General features: G+C 45.9%; 1 protein-coding gene across 2 annotated transcripts in view; it reads right to left on the reverse strand.

The window, feature by feature from the left end:
- Positions 1–1,273: 1,273 nt before the first annotated feature.
- Positions 1,274–20,822, reverse strand: part of ABCC11 (ATP binding cassette subfamily C member 11) — a 63,391-nt gene continuing 43,842 nt past the window's right edge. Inside the window, exons 22-28 of one of the 2 annotated variants that reach the window (XM_014857521.3) lie at positions 14,857–14,946; positions 13,235–13,424; positions 11,309–11,468; positions 4,233–4,311; positions 3,436–3,549; positions 1,870–2,034; positions 1,274–1,748 (exon numbers count right to left, since the gene is read on the reverse strand). In XM_014857521.3, the coding sequence (XP_014713007.3) occupies positions 1,584–1,748; positions 1,870–2,034; positions 3,436–3,549; positions 4,233–4,311; positions 11,309–11,468; positions 13,235–13,424; positions 14,857–14,946 (963 nt within the window). In that variant the 3' untranslated portion in view covers positions 1,274–1,583. The remainder of the gene's footprint in view (positions 1,749–1,869; positions 2,035–3,435; positions 3,550–4,232; positions 4,312–11,308; positions 11,469–13,234; positions 13,425–14,856; positions 14,947–20,822) is intronic. The other variant, XM_070500620.1, reaches the window with a different exon arrangement.

Here is a 20,822-nt window from a genome sequence, read left to right on the forward strand (position 1 = left end):
CAGGGTCAACCAGGCGAAAGGGTTTTCCGGAGAGAGAAGACATCCACCTAGGAAACGCCCTAGAAAGAGAAGCGGGTGCTGCCCGAGAACACCCGGGAGGGAGCAGGCGGTGACCTGCACGTGCCACCCCTGGCGGCCTCGGGCTGCCGCTCTGTCTGGTCGAGGGTCGCGCCGGCCTCTGTCCGAGCTCCTGCCCGCGGGGTCTGTGTGCTCTGCTCTCCGCCTGGGACGTTCTTTCTTGCCCCAATCTGCCGTCTGAGCGAATGTTTGCTCACGTCTCAGGCTCAGTAAACCACAACCTCCCTTCCACCGGGAAGCCCGCGCTGACTCCCGCCACCTCCTGCGCCCTGTCCTCACCTCCTGTCCCTCGTTTTCGGAGCCGCGCGTTTCCTCGCTCTTGACCCTGTAAACTCACTCGGGTACAGTCACTCACTCTCGGGAGATCCCGAAATCCGCACGGCTGGGGGCCTTCACACCCCGGGACCTGCTCCACCGCGGGAAACGTTTGCTTCCGGAATTGGTTTTTCTTTTGACAAAATCAGACACCGTAATCGGAAAACAAAAAGAAAATACTTTGAAACATATTTCCCAGCAATAACGAGGTCTCCCTTTTCTATTTATATATCAACAAATGATGGTATTTCCAGTTGGCATATGTTAACGCTTTATTTCACCATCTATGCTCCTAATCAGGAAACAAACATATGGAAGACAGCTAACGTTTGGGCCTGCCCAGCATCCATTGTCCATCCCTCCTTCATGTAGTAAGACCATCCCAATATTCTTTGGAGAAATGACCCCCTCCATTCTCAGTTCGTCAGGGCAGCTGACTCATCCGCGGCCCGGATGTGGGCTTGTGACCGTGGCCTATCCAGTTGCTGGATTCCAGCTGCTTGGCGTGTGGTTGGCTCAGGGGGGAGCGCATGACCCACGTCTGCCGATGAGATTTAGGCCTGGGGCTCTGCTGGAATCGAGGAGGGTGGGAAGAAGACCGGGGATGGTGAGCCGGTAGGAGGCCAGTCCAGAGCTGCTGGCAGCCAGGCTGCCACTGTGAGGAGAGAAGGCCAGGAGTGAAGACAGACAAAGGAGGGTAGAGCTGAGAGAAGAGAGGCAGAGTCCACAAGGCAGACGTGCTGCTGATATTGGCACTCAACCCAGAACTTTTTCTGGATCTTTCTGTTGCATGAGCCTTTTTCTAGAAGCCAGGTTGAGGGAGTTTTTGTTCCCTGTGGCTGAATGAGTACCAGCTAACATCGAAACAGGGCAGAGAATGTGACTTTTTCTTACTTTTATTTCTTGACAGAATCAAACATCATTTGAACACTTTTAACACAGATCAGAAAACTACAATAAGCTTTTACATTATTGTGAAATTAGTCAGCATATCAGTTGAAAAGAGAACGCGATGATTTGACCACATGGTCTCAAACGTGCTGGGGTTCTGAGGTTTGGGGAGCTATGGAGTGGCCTATTCCAGGTTCTGCTCCCTCAGCCTCCTTCTCCACCCCATCGTCAGCACCCTCACCCATTTCAGCCCTGGTGTCAGGAGCCATCTCTGCCCAGAAGGTCACAGATTACAGGCCTTATTGTTGCACTCTGGGTGAACCTTGGGGAACTCGGCCACCAGCCTCCGCCGCTGAAGTCCCCATTTCTCCTTTGCTCGATGAAGAACTGGCTGTTCCCAGCAGGGCTGCAAACATGGACCCAGGCTGCTTCTGCAGGACCTCAGGCCTGTCAAACTCTGCAACCTGGGAGGAGGAGAAAGGACAGGAGGGGACAGGGACACAGCTGAGCTCAGTCTTAAAGATTTGAAGGCCTCCTGTGTCCTGAGCGCACGTCCTGCCACCAGCCCAGCGATGGAACTCTCACCTTCCCGTCCCTCATGACCAGGATGCGGTCGCAGTTGAGGACAGTGGGGATGCGGTGTGCGATGACCAGCACTGTGCAGCCCTGGAAGGCTTCACGGATTGTGCGCTGGATCAGGGTGTCAGTCTGCATGTCAATGGATGCTGTGGCTTCATCAATTAGGATAATCTGGTGGATACAAAACAGGGGTGAAGGCAGCCTCCTTGGGCCTCGACACCTGGGTCTGCCATTAATTCATCAAGTCCCTTAGCTGGAAAATGAGATCCAGACTGAGTTCAAAACCCACCTGGAGCTCTAGTTGTCCCTGACATTATGCAGAGAATGTGAGGTCTCAACCGATGGCTCACTATTTTTTAGAGATCAAAGAACTGACTCCTTCAAAATAAAGATGTCCCAGTGGCAACTTCTTGTTTTATGAACTGCCTTCCCGTTTGCCTGAATTAATACAGAGCAGTCTTCCCCACAGCAGGGCTTGCACAGACCCCAGGTGGCACACGAGATGGTGCAGCCAGTGTATGGATACATGGGTTTTTTTACTTTAACATTTCTGTATCTCTTTCATTAATAATATGCATTAGAAAAATATAACTACACAGAAAGTATGATTTCACAAATGTTACTGTTTAAAATGAGGCTGTTTATAAAAACAGGGGATCGTGAATGAATCATGGGATAGGTGGTATACAGATATGACCAAAATCATAAAGTCATGACTCAAATTTGGGAAACAATATACAGAAAGCAACTTCAGCACCAAGTATCTGAGTAACTGAAAAATAGAGACCTGGGAGGTTAAGAAAGTGTTACATACATATTGCAAATCGCGTCGCTCCTCTCTGTCAAAGAGGGGCAGGTTCCTCCCTCTGAAACCGTCCCCTGCTCCAGGCCCCACTGAGCTCTCCTACTCTTGTCCCAGCTCTGACAGTCCGCACCTATATTTTTTGCATTAATCACTAATTAACAATGTTGTGTGTTGCGTGTGTGCGTGAAAGTATGTAATATACATGTGAGTGTCAAGGTAGATGTACACATGCGTACGTGTGTGTATGTTGCCTCGCTTGTGAAAGGTTTGCTCCTAACTAGTGCAGGTAGTTGAATATCTGAAATTACTGGTGAAATATTTGGAAAACTTAAGAAGCACTGTCATGTGAAACTTTTTAAAAATATGTAATTTTACTCTGGAACAGCTGTCATCTGATTCCCAATTTTATTAAAGACAAGGGAGTGTCCTGCATCCAAGTTTTAAAAAGAATTACACTAGGCAATTTTAAATTAAAAGTTTCTAAGCTTTTAGCTTTTTGTGGGAAAGTGTATTGTGATTTGGTTCTAGAGGCTGAGTGTTTCAGTGCAGGAACAGCATATCAGGGCTGGAGGGAGCCCAGGCTGAGAGCCCCTCACACCACAGGAACATGGAGAATGGCAACCAGTGACAGGAGGATACCTGCGGATATTTGCGGAAAGAACATATAAACAGTGCCACTGTCCTGTGGTGATGGAGGGAGAAGCAGCCGTGTGGCTTCCCATGCCCAGCAGCACCTGTGACTTCTCGTGGCCCCTCAGTGGTCTCACCTTGGAGTTGCGGAGGAGGGCTCGAGCAATGCAGAGTAGCTGCCTCTCCCCGACAGAGAAGTTTTCACCGTTTTCCACAACTTCTGCTTGCAGCCTTTGAGGGAACTTTGAGATCTGTAATGTCGAGGAAGATGAGATGTAGGCCATGTAGGATTGTGGGCATATAGGGTGAGACCTGCCCTGACCTTGTACCACTCCTGTCGCATTTGGTAATACTCTTCACCTCTGCCTACGCTCCAACCACTGGTCTTTCTCTTCCTCACTGCGCCCGTCTCACTTCCATCTCAGGGTCTTTGCATATGCTAGTTCCTGTGCCTGGAATGTTCTCTCAAAGATCTGTGCCTGGCTGTCTCCTTAATATTTGGTCTCAGCTCAAATGTCCCCATCCTTAAAGAGGCCTTGCCAGGCCACCCCCTGTAAAGGAGCTGCTCACCCACCGGGATGTCTGCTGATCTCATTGCTATCTTTACAGCCCTTACCACTCTCTGAAAGTGTCTCGTGAGTTGGGCAGTTTGCTGTCTTTCTCTCCCATTGAATGTAAGCACCAAGAGGACAAAGACCTTCCCTGCCTTGTCTGTGCTGTGTCCCTGAGCCTAGAATGAGCCTGGCTCACTGTTAGCGTCTGAGAGCCATCAGCTTTTATGTAGGAGTCCCACGTCATCTCACCTCATCATGGATTATTTAATCCACTCCCCACAGCAGCAGCATCTAGAACACCATATGAGAGGAGTCCAGATGCTGGCACCCCTGTTGAAGAGGCAGGCTAAGACCAAGAATCAGGCCTTGGAGCTACTTACTGTCTTGCTCAGGAATGTCCTCTCCAAGACATCCCAGATCTGCTTGTCTGTGTAGCAGTCAAAGGGATCCAGGTTGAACCTGCCGTAGGAGAGGAAGAGAAGTGTTCCAGATCCATACTCAACTGTTAAGCAGTCTGCCCTATACAGGTAAATGCCGAGAATGCTTAGAACCGGATTACTGGGTTTAGTGACACCCATGGAACCACCACGAGTGGTCGTTTCTTGTGTCTCTCCAGCACCCATTCCTTCTGCAGGCAGCAGCCTCCAAGTTTTGTTTGGGGGCCACCTCCTGCCCCACCTTGAAGCCCATGTGGTCCAGGTGGGGCTCTACCACCAACTCCCAGGGTGGAGCAAGTGACTCTGGGGTCAGCACATCAGCAGTGGCAACCCCTGGTCTCAGTGGCTTGATGGGGGTGGGAGGGTGACCGATCAGAGTGTATCTCAGGACCTTTAAGTCAATCACCAGAAAAGAGGCTTGCTCTTTCTCATTAACTGGACAGGAGAGGTAGCCACCATCTCCCCTCAGGCGTGGGACACACAGAGCCCCCTAGGGCCGTCACTGGGGGCTGTGAATGAAGCCACGGCAGAGTTGGAGAGATCTGGGTCCTTGAATCAGCCTCGGCCTTCCCAGTACCATGAGCCAATAGAGGCCTTTTTAACTTAAGCCATTTGGGGAGGGGGTGTGTGTTAGAATATACATAATATAATTTATCATTTCAACCATTTGTAAGTATACAATTCAGTGGCATTAAATACATGTACAGTGTTGTATAACAATCCACTAAAATTCATCACCCCCAACAAAAACTCTATGCATTGAACAATCCCCCTCTGCCTCCCCTGCCCCCTGAAGCTGCAGGTAGCCTCTATTCTCCTTTCTGTCACTATGAATTTGCCTGTTCCAGATAACTCTTTTAAGTGAATTATACACTATTTGTCCTTTTCTGTCCGGCTTATTCACTTAGCATAAAGTCTGTGAGGCCCATCCATGTTATGGCACACAGTCGGATTTCATTCCTTTTTATGGTTGACTAATATTCCATTGTGTGTGTATATCACATTTTGTTTATCCATTGATCTGTTAATGGACACATGGGTTGTCTGTTGTGAGTAATGCTACAAACCCTGGTAAAAAATATCAGTTCAAGTCCCTGCTTTCAATGCTTTTGGGTATATACCTGGAAGTGGAATTGCTGGATCGTATAGTAATTCTATATTTAACTTTTTGAGGAACTGCCGAATTGTTTTCCATAGTGGCTGCACCATTTTACATTCCCACCAGCAGGGCACAAGGGTTCCGTTTCTCAACAACCTCGCCAACACTTATGTTTCTTTTTCTTTTCTTTTTTTTATTATAGCCATCCTAGTAGGTGTCAGTGGTATCTCTTTGTTGTGGGGTTGCTTCTTCTGTCTCTTGCAGTGAAAGAAGAAGACAACAACACGAGGCTGGGATCTATCTGGACTTCACTCCCATTCAGGTTGGCACTTGCATTTGGCATAGGCAACACTTCCTGTTATGCAACCACTCAGTCCCAGCTGAAACCTGCTCTTAGCCTCTGCTTTATCTTCCCCCACTTCTGGCAGCCACACCCATTTTGTGTGGGGGCCTAGACTGTATTTAAAAAGCAGAAGGTAGCATGCCTTATTTACATGATATTTGATAGTCTCCACAGCATTGTCATGGACGTGCTCATTGACACTCTCTCCCACATGAGATGGGTATACTCCTTTCATTGATGAGGAAATTTTGGCTTATCAGTGTTAAATGGCTTGTTCAAGGTCACACCACAAGTCAAACTAAGAGACAGGCTGGAATCGAAGACACTCGGTTAGATGGAAGCCTAAAAGGTAGAGAACCCAGATCTCCTGGACCAGTCCACAATCTTCTGCTGCAAGGGGGGACATCCCTGGTTATGGGGTTAGACTACCTGGGGTTATGGCTTATCTTTACCATTTTCTTGAGTGTCTCCTTAAACAAGTCAAGTTTCCTCTCTAAGTTCAGCCTCTTCACCTCTAAAGGGGAGATAACAACAGTGGCTACTTCATAGGGTTGTTGTGACAGTTAAATGAGACAGAATATTAACACATAGGACTACAATATATAAACGCTCAATAAATGTTAATACATATTTTTACTACTCCTATACCAACACAAAATAGATTTGGCCAAGTTCTACCTTAATACAGAACTCTATCACTAAGTGTTCTCTCATTCCCCTCAAACAACACAATCATTTTGAAATCCTTGGTTTCTGCACATATATGCACTCTCCATGGAAAGACTTTCTCCCCATTTTCTGCCAGGCAAGCTCCTGCTTATCCTCCAAGATCCTGTGAAGTCTCTCTGGATTCACCCAGGCAGAGTTATTTGTCCCACTTCAGGGCTCCCTTAGCACTTTGTTCATATCTCTGATTAAATGGCTACCTCCTTATACTATAATTTGTCAGGTCCTACATCTCAAGAAACTCCCCCCGCCCTCACTAAACTGTGAATTCCTCTGGGGAACAGGAGCAGTAATCATTCATCAAAGTGTCCCAAGTACCTAGCACAGTGTCTGGATTGACAGTTACTCAGAAAAAACAAGTTAAATGGATGAAAGGATGGAGGAATGAAAGAATGAATAGAGGTTCAGTTTATTCTCTTCCTTTTAAGAATACCCTTTAACATTCCACCAAGAAGACATAACATTTATTAATATATGTGCATGTAACATAGGAGCACGAAGTGCATAAAACAACTATTAAGAGACATAAAGGGATACATGAACAGCAACACGATAATGCTAGTGGACTTTAATACCCCACTACGTCAATGGATAGATCATCCAGACAGAATGTGAACAAGAAAACAGTGGCCTTAAACACTAGACCAGATGGAGTTAATAGATATATAGAGACATTCTATCCAAGAGCAGCAGAATGCATATTCTTCTCAAGTGCCAGGAAACATTATTAAAGATAGACCAGATAATGGGAAACAAAGCAAACCTAAATATATTTAAGAAGACTGAAATTACATGAAGCTTCTTTTCTGACCACAACAGTATAAAACTAGAAATGAACTGCAAGAAAAACCTGGAAAAGTCACAAATATGTGGAGAAAAACAACATGCTGCTGAACTTCTATTGGATCAATGAACAAGTCAAAGGAGAAATCAAAAAGACATTCTGAGACAAATGGAAACGAAAACACATCATACCCAAACCTATGGGATGCACCAAAAGTGGTACTAAGAGAGATATTTATAGTGGAACACACTTACCTCAAAAAACCAGAAAAATCTCAAACAAACAATCTAATGATACAACTAAAATGACTAGAAAAAGAAGGAATAACAAAGCCCAAAGTCAGTGGAAGGAAGAAAATAATAAGAATCAGACCAGAAATAAATGAAATAGAGACTAAGGAAAAGAGAAAGGATCAATGAACTAAGAGCTGGTCCTTTGAAAAGTTAAACAAAACCAGCAAACCTTTAGCTAGACTCTCGAAGAAAGGGAGAGAGAAAGATCAAACAAATAAAATCAGAAATTAAAGAGGAGAAATTACAATGGATATCACAGAAATACAAAGGATTATAAGAGAATACTATGAAAACCAAACACCAACAAATTGGAAAACCTAGCAGAAATGGATAAATTCTTAGAATCATACAACCTCCCAAAACTGAATCAAGAAGAAATACAGAATCTGAATAGACCCATCACAAGTAAAGACATTGAAACAGTAATCAAAAACCTCCAGAAAACAAAAATCCAGGACCAGGCAGCTTCTCTGGTGAAATCCATCAAACATTCAAATATTTAATACCTATCCTTCTCAAACTCTTCCCCAAAAACTGAAGAGGATGGGAGACTCATCTTACAAGGCCAACGTTACTCTGATACCAAAACGAGACAAGGACAAAATAAAAAACAAAAATTACAGGCCAATGGCACTGATGAACATAGATGCAAAAATCCTCAATAAAATATTAGCAAATCAAATACGACAATACGTCACATGAATCATACACCACCGTCAAGTGGGATTTATTCTGGGGATGCAGGGATGGTTCAACATCCACAAACCAATCAATTTGATACACCACGTTAACAAAATGAGGAATAAAAATCAACGATCATCTCAATAGATGCAGAGAAAGCATTTGACAACATAAACATCAATTTATGATAAACACTCCCAAGAAAATGGAGATAGAAGGAAAGTACATCACCATGATAAAGGCTGTATGTGACAAACCCACAGCCAACATCATACTCAACATTAAAAACCTGAAAGCTGTTCCTCTAAGAATAGGAGCAAGAGAAGCATGCCCACTCCTGCCACTCTTTTTCAACACAGTAGTGGAAGTCCTAGCCAGAGCAATTAGGCAAGAAAAAGAAACAAAAGTTATCCAAATTGGAAAGGAAGAAGTAAAACTGCCACTATCTGTGGATGACATGATTCTATATAGAGAAAACCCTAAAGAATCCACCAAAAAAAACCTATTTGAAATAACTAACAAATCCAGTAAGGTTGCAAGGTACAAAATCAACATAAAAAAATCAGTCACATTTCTATACACTAACTTTGAACTAGCAGAAAGAGAAATCAAGAATATAAACCCATTTACAATCAAAACAAACAGTATAGAATACCGAGAAGTAAATTTACCCAAGGAGGTGAAAGACCTGGACACTGAAAACTGTAAGACATTGTTGAAAGAATTGAAGAAGACGTAAAGAAACAGAAAGGTATTCCACATGGATTGGAAGAATTAACATAGTTAAAATAGCCATATTACCTATATCAATCTATAGATTCAATGCAATCCCAATCAGAATCCCACCAGCATTTTCCATGGACATAGAACAAAGAATCCTAAAATTTGCATGGAACAACAAAAGACCCCGAATAGCCAAAGCAATCCTGGGAAAAAAGAACAAAGCTGGAGATATCACACTCCCTGATTTCAAAATATACTACAAAGCTATAGTAACCAGAAAACATGGCACTGGCAGAAAAACAGACACACAGATCAATGGAACAGAATTGAGGGCCCAGAAATAAACCCACACATCTACGGACAGCTAATTTTCAGCAAAGGAGCCAGGACCATACAATGGAGAAAGGAAAGTCTCTCCAATAGACGGTGTTGGGAAAACTGGACAGCCACATGCAAAAGAATGAAAGTAGACCACTATCTCACACCATGCGCAGAAAGCAACTCAAAATGGATTAAAGACTTGAATGTAAGATATGAAACCCTGAAACTCCTAGAAGAAAACATAAACAGTTAACTTTTTTACATCAGTCTTAGCCATATCTTTTTGAATATCATATCTCTTCAGACAAAGGAAACAAAAGAAAAAATAAACAAATGGAACTACATCAGACTAACAAGCTTCTACAAGGCAAAGGAAACCATCAGCAAAACGAAAAGACAACCCACCAACTGGGAGAACATATTTGCAAATCATATATCCAAATGGGGGTTAATTTCCAAAATATGTAAAGAACTCATATAACTCAGCCACAAAAAAATGAACAACCTGATCAAAAATGGGCAGGGGATATGAACATTTTTTCAAAGAAGATATACAGATGGCCAACAGGCACATAAAAGATGTTTAGCACCACTAATTATCAGGGAAATGCAAATCAAAACAAGAATGAGATAGCACCTCACACCCGTCAGAATGGCTATTCTTAAAAAGACAAGCAATAACAAGTGTTGAAGAAGATGTGGAGAAAAAGGAATCCTCATAGAATGATGGTAGGAATATAAATTGGTGCAGCTGCTATGGAAAATGGCAAGGACATTTCTCAGAAAATTTAAAATAGAAATGCCATATGATCCAACTATTCCACTTCTGGGTATTTATCCAAAGAACATGAGAACACTGATTCAAAATCATATATGTACCCCTATGTTCATCGCAGCATTATTCACAATAGCCAAGACTTGGAAGCAACCCAAGCGCCCATCGACAGATGAATGGATAAAGAAGACGTGGTATATCTATCAATGGAATACTATCAAGTCATTAAAAAAGGACACAATTGTGTCATTTGTGACAATATGGATGGACTTTGAGGGTATTATGCTAAGCGAAATAAGTCAGAGAAAGACAAATACCATATGATCTCACTTACATGTGGAAGATAAACAAAGACATAGGTAAGGAGAACAGATTGGTGGTTACTAGAGGGCAAGGGGGTGGCAGAGGGGCAAAAGGGTCAAAAGGGCACATGAGTATGGCGAGAGATGGCAGGTAGACTTCTTGTGGTGAACATGATACAGTCCATACAGAAGTTGAAATGTAATGATGTACACCTGACATTTATATAATGTTATAAACCAATATGACCTCCATAAAGAAAAAAACTTAAAAAAAAAGAATGCCCCTTACATATGTCTGAAACACGGGGAGACTAGCTTTGTTTTTAATGCATCATCTTCCTCAGTCTCCATGCCTTGGTGTTCCCACACAGCTAACGTGCACTGTCAAGTAGGAGCACTAAGCTGGATGATGTTTGTCCTAAAGTTGATTTCTGAGGAAATAGAAAGTGCGGAGAAGAGGCTGAAAGACCCAGTGCTGTCTGCTTCACTGACCGGACGCCTGGCTTACTTCTCACTTCTCCACTGCCTGGAATACGTAGCCTGTGAAGAAGTGCTTCCTAACGTCCAGCCCAAAACCCCCCACGACTTTACCCAGTGGGTGCAGAGAGGAGAATAAACCACATGAAGACATGAGAGAATATAGTGGCCACAGTGCAAATGCTTAATGGTGAACTGAAATCTGACCAACCCCATCAGGATTTTAAACAATAAAAACTATGCCTTTCTTTTGTTTAGGACATGATATTTACAGAGCTCTTGTGTATATCAGGGCCTTATTCGGTTCTCAAGACACGTCAGCGAGGTGGGCCAGGTGGGCACGAGTGGCCCAGCATGCCAGGGAGTGATCAGAGGCCCAGAAATTGGGGCATTGGCCGCCAGCTACGCAGAGGTAGCCCCGCCTGGCATCCTGGTCCCGGGGTCCTCCCTGGAGCCCCTCCTCTGCACCAGGCTGGCCTCTGGCCCAGCACTCACCTGATGGTTCCTGAGAACAGGACGGGATCTTGAGGGATAATGGAGACCTTGGACCGCAGGTCCTCCAGGCCGATGCTGCAGATGTCCACACCATCGATGAGAATCCGGCCTGCCGCTGGCTCCACCAGGCGGAAGAGAGCCACCCCCAAGGACGACTTCCCTGTTGGGCAAGAAACACGCAGGGCCTCAGTGTCCTGAGTCTGCACTAGGGGCAACACAGGTCACACCTGGTGTTCACACCTGACCCGCTCTCCTCCGTGGCCCATTCTTTGTCGTGGTGAGACCTCAGAGGGCAGAGAAGGGCTGGAGTCTCTGCTCCCAGAGGTGCCCAGAGCCATGAGCAGCTTTCTTACAACCCAGATCAGAGGGCACGAATGGAGCCCCAGCATTAAAATCCAGGCCACAGAGGTGTTTTCTTTCACACACAGTGTTACTGTTATATTTTAAATTCTTTGCCAGCATTAAAAATATCCAAAGATCCTATGTACAGAAATTCAAGGGGCCAGCCTGGAGGCGTAGCAAAGTTTGCACCCTCCACTTCATCGGCCCAGGGTTCGCAGGTTCAGATCGTGGGCGTGAACCCAGCACTGCTTGTCGAGCCGCGCTCTGGCAGCATCTCACATAAAACAGAGGAAGACTGGCACAGGTGTTAGTTCAGCAACAGTCTTCCTCAGGCAAAAAGTGGGAGATTGGCAACAGATGTTAGCTCAGGGCCAATCTTCCTGGCAAAAAAATTTCAAATTGCATGCTTCTCTTGAAACTCAGTAAAACCAGCAACACTGGCCCCATGTCCTCCCATCAATAAGCAGTCAGAGCCGATGGAGCTGCTTCCTTGAGAGAGAACAGTGATCAGTTCAACACACTGCCCCCTCCACCAACCCCCCCACCCCCCCGGCTCCTTTCATCACACGCCAGACCCATTTCACTCATCTCTGTTACTTGCCAGTTCCCAGAGGCATGTGAGTTTTCAACCTCTGCTCTAAAAGATAAGGTCAATGTGGGTAGAAGCTGTGAGTCTTGTTCACCTTTATGTTCCCATTGCCTGGCAGAGAGCAGGTGCTCAGTAAATTACTACTGAATGAATACAGTCAATTAGAGCAGTATCTACTGAGAGCTGGTCTATGTCAGACCCCAGCCCTCTCAGGCCAGTTGCAGGCGAAAAATGGAAAGGGAAGAACACACTCAAGAATACAGGTGGAAGCTCCTCACCCTGCAGCAGCACAAGTCCTACAGGGGCCTAAGGAGGTGGAGACCCAGGAAGATCTAGTCATCCCGGAGGTCTACCTGGAGGTGGCTCCTCTGGGAGCACAAGGTGGGGCAAGAACCAAGTCTGAGTAGTGTTTCTGAACAGTGTCTTTGAACAAAGCAAAAAGTGAGAGGGAGTGACGCTTGGGCCAGACTCTCAAAAGTGATAGGAGAGGAAGGGAAGGAAAGAAGTCTGAAAGCAGAGGGGGAAACGAAGGAGGCTCGTAAGAGAAGTCTAGGAAGGGAGGAGCAGAGGAAGGAAAAGGGGACCCAGATTTCCCTCCTTGGCCTGCTCTCCACCCTCGCAGAGCCCCTGCACTGCCCCTGCTTAAGAGCTCCTCCTGCCACCCTGTTGGCCTCAGAGCCCAGGCTACTGGAGCCCGGAGACCCACTAACCCTGTTCCTCTGTGGAGTTCTTCCCTCTCTTCCTATTCCTTCCATGGCATTCACCACAACCTGTAATCCTCTTATTTCTTTGATGACTTATTTAACATCTGCCTCCTCCACTGGATCCGTGGCAGCAGGGACTCTGCGTTTCAGGCACCAGGTCTGGCAAAGGGCCACCACAAAGTGAGGGCCCACCAATATCTGAGGGGTCACTGAGCAAATGCCTGTGTGAAAATAGGTCCGACACCCAAAGGCCAAAGTTGAGGACATGGGGCGTTGCCCCAGGAGACTCACCAGAGCCGGTTCTGCCCACGATGCCCACCACTTCTTGGCCGTGAATCGTGAGGTTGATGCCATTGAGGACAATGGGTGTGTTGTCTCTGTATTTCATCTGATAATCCTGGAAAGTGATTTCTCCACACTGTGGCCACCCGTGGGGACAGCTCCCGCCTTCTGTGTGTAAAGGAGCCTCAGGGGCACACATCTTGTTTGGCAGAAAGAAAAAGAAATCAATACTTATCATCACTCTCTGCCCAACCCCTGCTGAGCCACTGGTCTCCAGCGTTAGGTGTGTGACCCACGCCAGCCTGCCCTGCACCTTGGTCAAGTCACAGCTGTGTGATCAGAGGAACACCCCAAGAGGAAAATCTCCACCCCCACTCACCTGAAATGTACATCATTTTATCTCCAAAGATCAAGAAACCATAGAGCAAGCTTCCTTGTATTAACATAGAGAACTTTTTCTGATTTACTGTGTGAGGCTCTAAAGAAATCGACTCCAGAAGAATGATGATTAAGAGCAGGAGAGCAGACTGACCCCATGGGGCCTGTTTTACAGCTCAGAGCCCTTGTGCAGATTTATCTTCTCTCTATCCTCATCCTGTTAGCTGGGCAATTTTAGGTGCATTTCACAGGCAAGGAAAGAGAGGCTCAAACAGGTTCAACGACTTGCTGAAGATCACACAGCTGATGAGTGGATGACTGAGGACTCCAACCCAGGGCCGCCTGACTCCAAGCCCATGACTCTGCATCAAGCACAGGTGGGTGTGTGGGGCAGGAAGGATGACGGAGAAGAAGGAAGGCTACCCAGCTCTCCACTTCCGGTACAATGTCACAACACGCTTCATCACTGGTAAAGCTGCACAATTCACAAATTCCGCTCACGTCACAGGGGCAAGAGACCTGGCTTTAGAGGGCTCTGCCAGCCCCTGGCTGTGTAATCTTAAGCAAGTTGCTCAGCCTGGACAAGCCTCAGTTTCCTCTTCCAGAAAATGGGCTAGTAAGTCAATCAACATTATAAAATTCTTTGGTGATTCCATGAGATAATATATATATACTAACATTGAGCACTTACTAGGGGCCAGGCACTGTGCTAAGTGCTACACATATTACATCATTTAATCTGGGCTAACAACCCAGTGAAGTAAGCACTGCAACCGTCCCATTCCTGAGACAGGGAACAGAGCGGCTGTCTAAGTTGCCAGTGGTTAGACAGCTGATTCAAGTGTCAAAGCTTGGACTTAAACCCAGGCAATCTGGCTTCAAAACCTGTGCTCTTAACTATGACATAAATAGAAGCAATAATAACAACAATCATTACTGTCATTGTTATTATCACTATTGTTACACTTGGACAAACCTCTCATTTCCAAAGAGGCCATATTATTCCCTCTCCATCCGGGAAGAGTGTGCAGGATCTGGTCAAAATGAGCCGATGGGTATGGAAAGGCTTCCAAGAGATGATGTACATGGGCATGGGGAAGGTGGGGAGGAAGGGTCCGGGACCCTGGTGGTCTCCTGGGAAAGTCTCAGGGCCTGCAGGTGCTGGAATTTGCAGGGGCCACAGAAGCTGAGCCCCACACTTGGACATGGAGCCTTCCAGAGGTCCCCACACCAAATCCAGACCCACACCCCACCTTCATGTACTGCAGCGACTTCTCCACAGCTGTGAAGCACGACTCTGTCTCTGAACCAACCCGGGTGATGGCCTGGAAGTTGACCGTCAGCTGGAACAAAGCAGAAGTGTAGATCAAGAGGCTCCTGGGGGTGTGCTCAGGTTCTCAATGGTCCTGAAAACCACCAGTTGCCATTCTCCCTGAACGACTCCTCAAACCAAGACAATTTCCCTAGAAGAATGGAGCAGATGCCTCTGGTGCCCCCTGAGCCCACTTCTGAGGCTAGCTGCAGCTGTGGTGGGCAGTTGTGAGTGAGAACCCCACCTATACCATTCCACCTCAAGTGCTTTCTGCGCAAAACCTTCATCCACGCCACAGGAGCCCACTCAGCCCACGAAGGGTGCAGTCCAGAAACACGGGGGAGGTAATGCCCATGGGAGCAACCCTTGACTAATGGAGAAAGGAGCCAGTCAATAAAGGATCCTGTCCCTCGGCCTTTGGGGGACAATCTTAGGAGTGTCCTACATGCTTCTCAGGAGATCTCAGTAAAGTTGAGTGCTGGTGGCCTACAACAGTGACCTCAGTGACACACTCTCAGGATGGTGTTCCTCTTTCTTGTCTCACTCTCCTGCTCCCTCAGTCCTTTTCCTAGGAGCATCTTTCAAATAATCTGCCTACACCCAAGTCCATGACTCATGCTCTGCCTTCAGGGAAACCCCGGCTAGGAGGAGTCTCAGGGACTCTGGGAATGGAAGCACCACAGATGAGGAAACTGAGGCCCAAAAAGAGGAAATGGCATACATAGAATCACCTGGAAGCTGGAGGCAGAGCTGGAACTGAGACCCCACTCTTTACCCTCTCCAGCTCCTGGCCCAAGATGTGGGCAAACAGGTGATGCCGACAGTGCTGGGCAACAACTCATTGTACATTCATTCAACAAATGCTGATGGAGGACTATATGCCAGGGGCTGAGCCAGGCTCCATGTCCCAAAGTGCAACAGACACAGGCCCTGCCCTCAAGGAGCTCCTAGTCAGATGGGGAGACAGACAGGTCAACAGAGAATGGCAGCACAGAGGGATGCACTGCACGATGGAGTCAACGTGGAGTGCCATCGGGGCTCACAGGGCTGTCACCCAGATGAGAGCCCCAGGCAAGGGTTCCTGGAGGAGTTGGCACTGCAGCTACATTTCTAAGGAGAAGTGGGACTTAGCAGGCTAAAAATCGGTGGGTAAGATTGTTCCACATGAAGATGACAAAGTCCTAAAAGTATAAAATAGCAGGGTACACTCAGGGCCCTGCACGCCAATGGGCTATAGCTGAAGTGAAGGGTACCAGAAGGGGAGAGAAAGCCCTATATGAGTCGGAGAAGGTGAACACCATCCTGACATGACACCAAGTTGGGAAAGGATGCCAGGGAGACCCCAATCAGGGTACCAGACACAGCTGGCTGCCTGATCAGTAGCTGGCTCCTGTTTCACCCTTGCCAGCACACCCTCCATCACGCTCAGGGACCTGGCAGCCTGGTGTTCCAGGGAGGCTTTGTTAGTTCAAACTGATCACATTAGTTCCACTCCTCTTGCCAATGATTGGTTTAGGTGTGAGGCATGACACAATTCTGACCAATAAAGCATGAAGACGCGTCAAACAGGAGCATTCTGGGAAACTGCTCCTTGTTCTTAAAAAGAGACACATGAGAAAAGTTATCTTCCCTCTAGCCTTTGGTGGTCTTGGTTGAGGATGCATTGCTTGGTGCTGTAGCAGCCATTTTGTGACCTTGAGTAGACAATCCTGAGGACAAAGCCAGGCTGTAGACGCCAGAACAGAAAAATGAAATGATCATGGGTTCCTGCTAGGCCACTAAATGAGCCAACAGAGAACATACTTACCATAGACTTCCAGTTACATCAGATAATAAGTCCCCACACTGTCAAGGCTCTTTAGAAATGTTTTATGGCTTTCAGCCAGAAGCACCTCTAGTATTTACATCTCTTAGGGCTGCAACGTGACATGGTGTGATTCCTGCCTCCCAAAGCTTGAACATAATTTCCTCAAGAGTGCATGCAGAAGTCAGTGAGATACCAGGTTGACCAGAGGAGAGAGCACATACTGGGGTCAAGGGGCCAGAATTGAGGGACCTGAAAGTAAGTTTCACAGCTTAGGTTTGGTGCATAAGGAGACGGGGAGTCTCTGAAGGTTCTGAACAAGGCAGTGACATGAGGAAACTGAGTTAAAATTCACTCTGCAGTGATGTCGGCATCATGGCAGAGGGAGTCATTCCCTTTGTCTCTCTCCTCTAAGTTACAACCAATCGGACATCCATTGACCAACAAAGGACTCTCTGCACAGCACACCAGGACACCTAAGAGATCCACGCACCCATGCAGCTGAAGGTGGGTGGACCAGACCTCCAGGAGGCAGTGGAACTAGGGGCGCAGCCTCTTCCCCTCCCCCAGCAGCAGCGATCCAACACACAGATCCTCTCATCAGCAAGTACACCTGCTAAGAGAGGCAGGGGCAGACACAACACATGTGGCTTAGGTCTTGCCCCTCCTCAAGCACTGGCAGGTGATGCACATGCTCTGAGAATTCAGGACACAGGGTGGAGTTGGTGACCCAGCCTCCTCTCCCTCCCCCAGCAGTGGTCCAGTCTCTCCAACAGTGGGGACAGTATACAAAACTTGGATTTTCCCAGCTGGGGCAGGATGCCCTGACCAGAGTTTTCAAAACACACTGGCTCACACCAGAGACCAGAGGCTGGATGAGCGAGCAGCAATGACAATCTCTCCCTGCTTAGCACCTGACGCCCCCTTGCCAGCAGAGGCAAGTGGAACCTGTGACAAGAGGCTCCAAGAATCACAGCAGAACTGGTGACACAGCCAACAGTGGTGGCACACCCAACACCATCTCTACCAGCATTGAGGGCTACACACAAGTCCCTGGGTCCACAGGCCCCTGACAGCAACAGTGACACTCATGAACCCAGCACCCCTGGCAGTCGTGCAGCCACCAACCCAAACAACCCAGGAGCAGCAAGGTGTGTACTGGGCAGCAGCAGCTTAGCTCCTGGAGAGCCTGCAGAGAGCCAGTGGGGGAGCATGAGACCCAGGCAACCTGGGAAGCAGCAAAAGTGTTCACAGCTTGGTGACCCTGGTAGCAACACCTCAGCTGCAGTGACATCATAAGAAGCAAGGCATCAGCAACCTCAAAGGCACAAGTGGCACAAGGAGGGCACTGATGACACCTCCAGCAGAGGCAGTGGAGGGTGGAAAGTGCAGGCTCTCAAACACAACCAGAAGCAGCTCAGAACCAAAGTAACCAAAGCCGCGCCCAAATAAGAATGGTGGTTGCCATCACAAAGGCACCAGCAGATGAGCAGCTCTTCAGGTACCACGAAGACACACAGCAGCACTGCAGGACAGAAAGAAAATGACAACTTCCCAGAAAATAAACTTGAAGTCACAGAAGATTACAAGCTAACAGACAGAGAATTCAAAATAGCTGCCATGAAGAAACTCAATGAGTTACAAGAAAACTCAGAAAGACAGTTCAGTGACCTCAGGAGTAAAATTAAGAACACAAGGAGTACTTCACCAAAGAGACTGAAACTCTTAAGAAAAACAACAACAACAGAAATTCTAGAGCAGAAGAACATAATTAATGAGATAAAAAATAAAATAGAAAGCATTAAAGATAGAGCAGACCATGTGGAAGAGAGAACTAGTGCGTTCAAAGATAGAAATCTAGAAATGATTCAGGTGGAAGAGGAGAGAGAACTAAGATTCTTTAAAAATGAAGAAATTCTATGAGAAATATCCAACTCAATTAGGAAAAGTAACATAAGGATAATAGGTATCCTAGTAGGAGAAGAGAGGGAGAAAGGAGCCGACAGCTTATTCAAAGAAATAATAGTGGACAATTTCCCAAACCTAGGGAAGGAACTGGATGGATAAGTACATGAAACCAATAGAATTCATAATTATCTCAATGCAAAAAGACCTTCTCTAAGGCATATATTAAAATTGTCAAAAGTCAATGACAGGAGCCAGTCCCGTGACAAGAGGTTAAGTTCACACGCTCTGCTTTGGCAGCCCAGGATTCGCCAGTTCAGATCCTGGGCATGGACGGATGCTCATCACACCATGCTGAGGTGGCGTCCCACAGAGAGGAACTAGGATCACTTACAACTAGGATACACAACTATGTACTGTGGCTTTGGGGAGAAGAAAAAGAGGAAGATTAGCAACAAATGTTAGCTCAGGGCCAATCGTCCGTACCAAAACAAAAAAAAGTAAATGACAAAGAAAGACTATTAAGGGCAGCCAGAGAGAAGAAAATAACTTACAAAGGAACCGCCACCAGGCTTTCAGCAAATTTCTCAGGAGAAACCCTATAGGCTGGGAGAAAGTGGAATGATGTATTCAAAATACTGAAGACAGAAACTATGAGTCCAAAATACTCTATGCAACAAAAATATCCTTCATATATGAAGGCAAAAGAAATGCTTTCCCAGACAAATAAAAGCTGAGGGAGTTCATCCCCATAGACAGGCCTTACGAGAAAGGTTGAAAGGAGTCCTCCTACCGGAAACAAAAAAGCAAAGGTTTACAAAGCTTAGCACAAGGAGATAAATAGACAGAAAGAATCAGAAAATTGCAGCTCTAAGTCAGAATAGGTTAGTAAACACTTAATTATAAAATACAGGATAAAGGGAAAGAAAGTATCAAAAATGGCTGTAACCACTTAATTTGGTCATATACTCACATCACAAAAAAGAATAATTAGTGACAACAAAAACATAGAAGAGGGGGCTTGCCCTGTGGCCAAGTGGTTAAGTTCACATGCTCTGCCTCAGAGGCCCAGGGTTTTGCCAGTTCAGATCCTGGGCACAGACACGGCACCACTCATCAGGCCACACTGAGGCAGCGTCCCACATAGCACAACCAGAGGCACTCACAACTAGAACATACAACTATGTACTGGGGTGCTTTGGGGAGAAGAATTAAAAAAAAAGAAGATTGGCAACAGTTGTTAGCTCAGGTGCCAATTAAAAAAAACAAACATAGAAGGGGAAGAGGAAAGGATGGAACCTGCATGGGCTAATGGAGATAAGAGGCTGTCAGCAAAAGGACTATCTCATCTGTGAGATATTTTATACAAACCTCATGGTAACCACAAAAGAAAAAAATCAGAGCAGAGTCACAAATCATAAATAAAGAGAAAACTGGGAAAACCATCACAGAAAACCACCAAACTGAAATGGCAAACAAAAACACGAGGAAAGAGAAACAGTGGACATATAGAACAAAGAGAACACAAAAGATAAAATGCCAGTATTAAACCCCCATACACCTATTGTTATACACTCTAAATGTAAATGGATTGAATTCACCAATGAAAAGACACAGAGTGGCTGAATGGATTAAAAAACAGGATCCAACAATATGCTGTCTCCAGAAGACAGATCTCAGCTCTAAAGACAAACACAGGCTCAGAGTGAAGGAATGGAAGATAATAAGCAAATGACAACCAAAAGAAAGTAGATGTAGCCATATTTATATCAGACAAAACAGACTTCAACACAAAAAAGATAAGAGACAAAGAAGGACATTATATCATAATAAAATGGACATTCCACTACAAAGAAAAAATACTTATTAATATATATGCACCTAACACAAGAGCACCAAAGCATGTAAAGCAACAATTAATAGACATAAAGGGAGAAACTGATGGCAACACAATAATACTAGGGGACGTTAACACCCCACCTACATCAATGGATATCATCCAGACAGAAAGTCAACAAGGAAACAGAGGTCTTAATTAAAACACTAGTCTAGACAGACTTAATAGATATATATAGAACATTTGGTCCAAAAGCAGCAGAATACATATTCTTCTCAAGTGCATATGGAAGACTCTCAGAGATAGACCAGATGTTTGGAAACAAAGCAAACCTAAATATATTTAAGAAGACTGAAATCAT

This window comes from Equus asinus, chromosome 28, assembly GCF_041296235.1.
Source record: "Equus asinus isolate D_3611 breed Donkey chromosome 28, EquAss-T2T_v2, whole genome shotgun sequence".
NCBI classification, from domain to species: domain Eukaryota; kingdom Metazoa; phylum Chordata; class Mammalia; order Perissodactyla; family Equidae; genus Equus; species Equus asinus.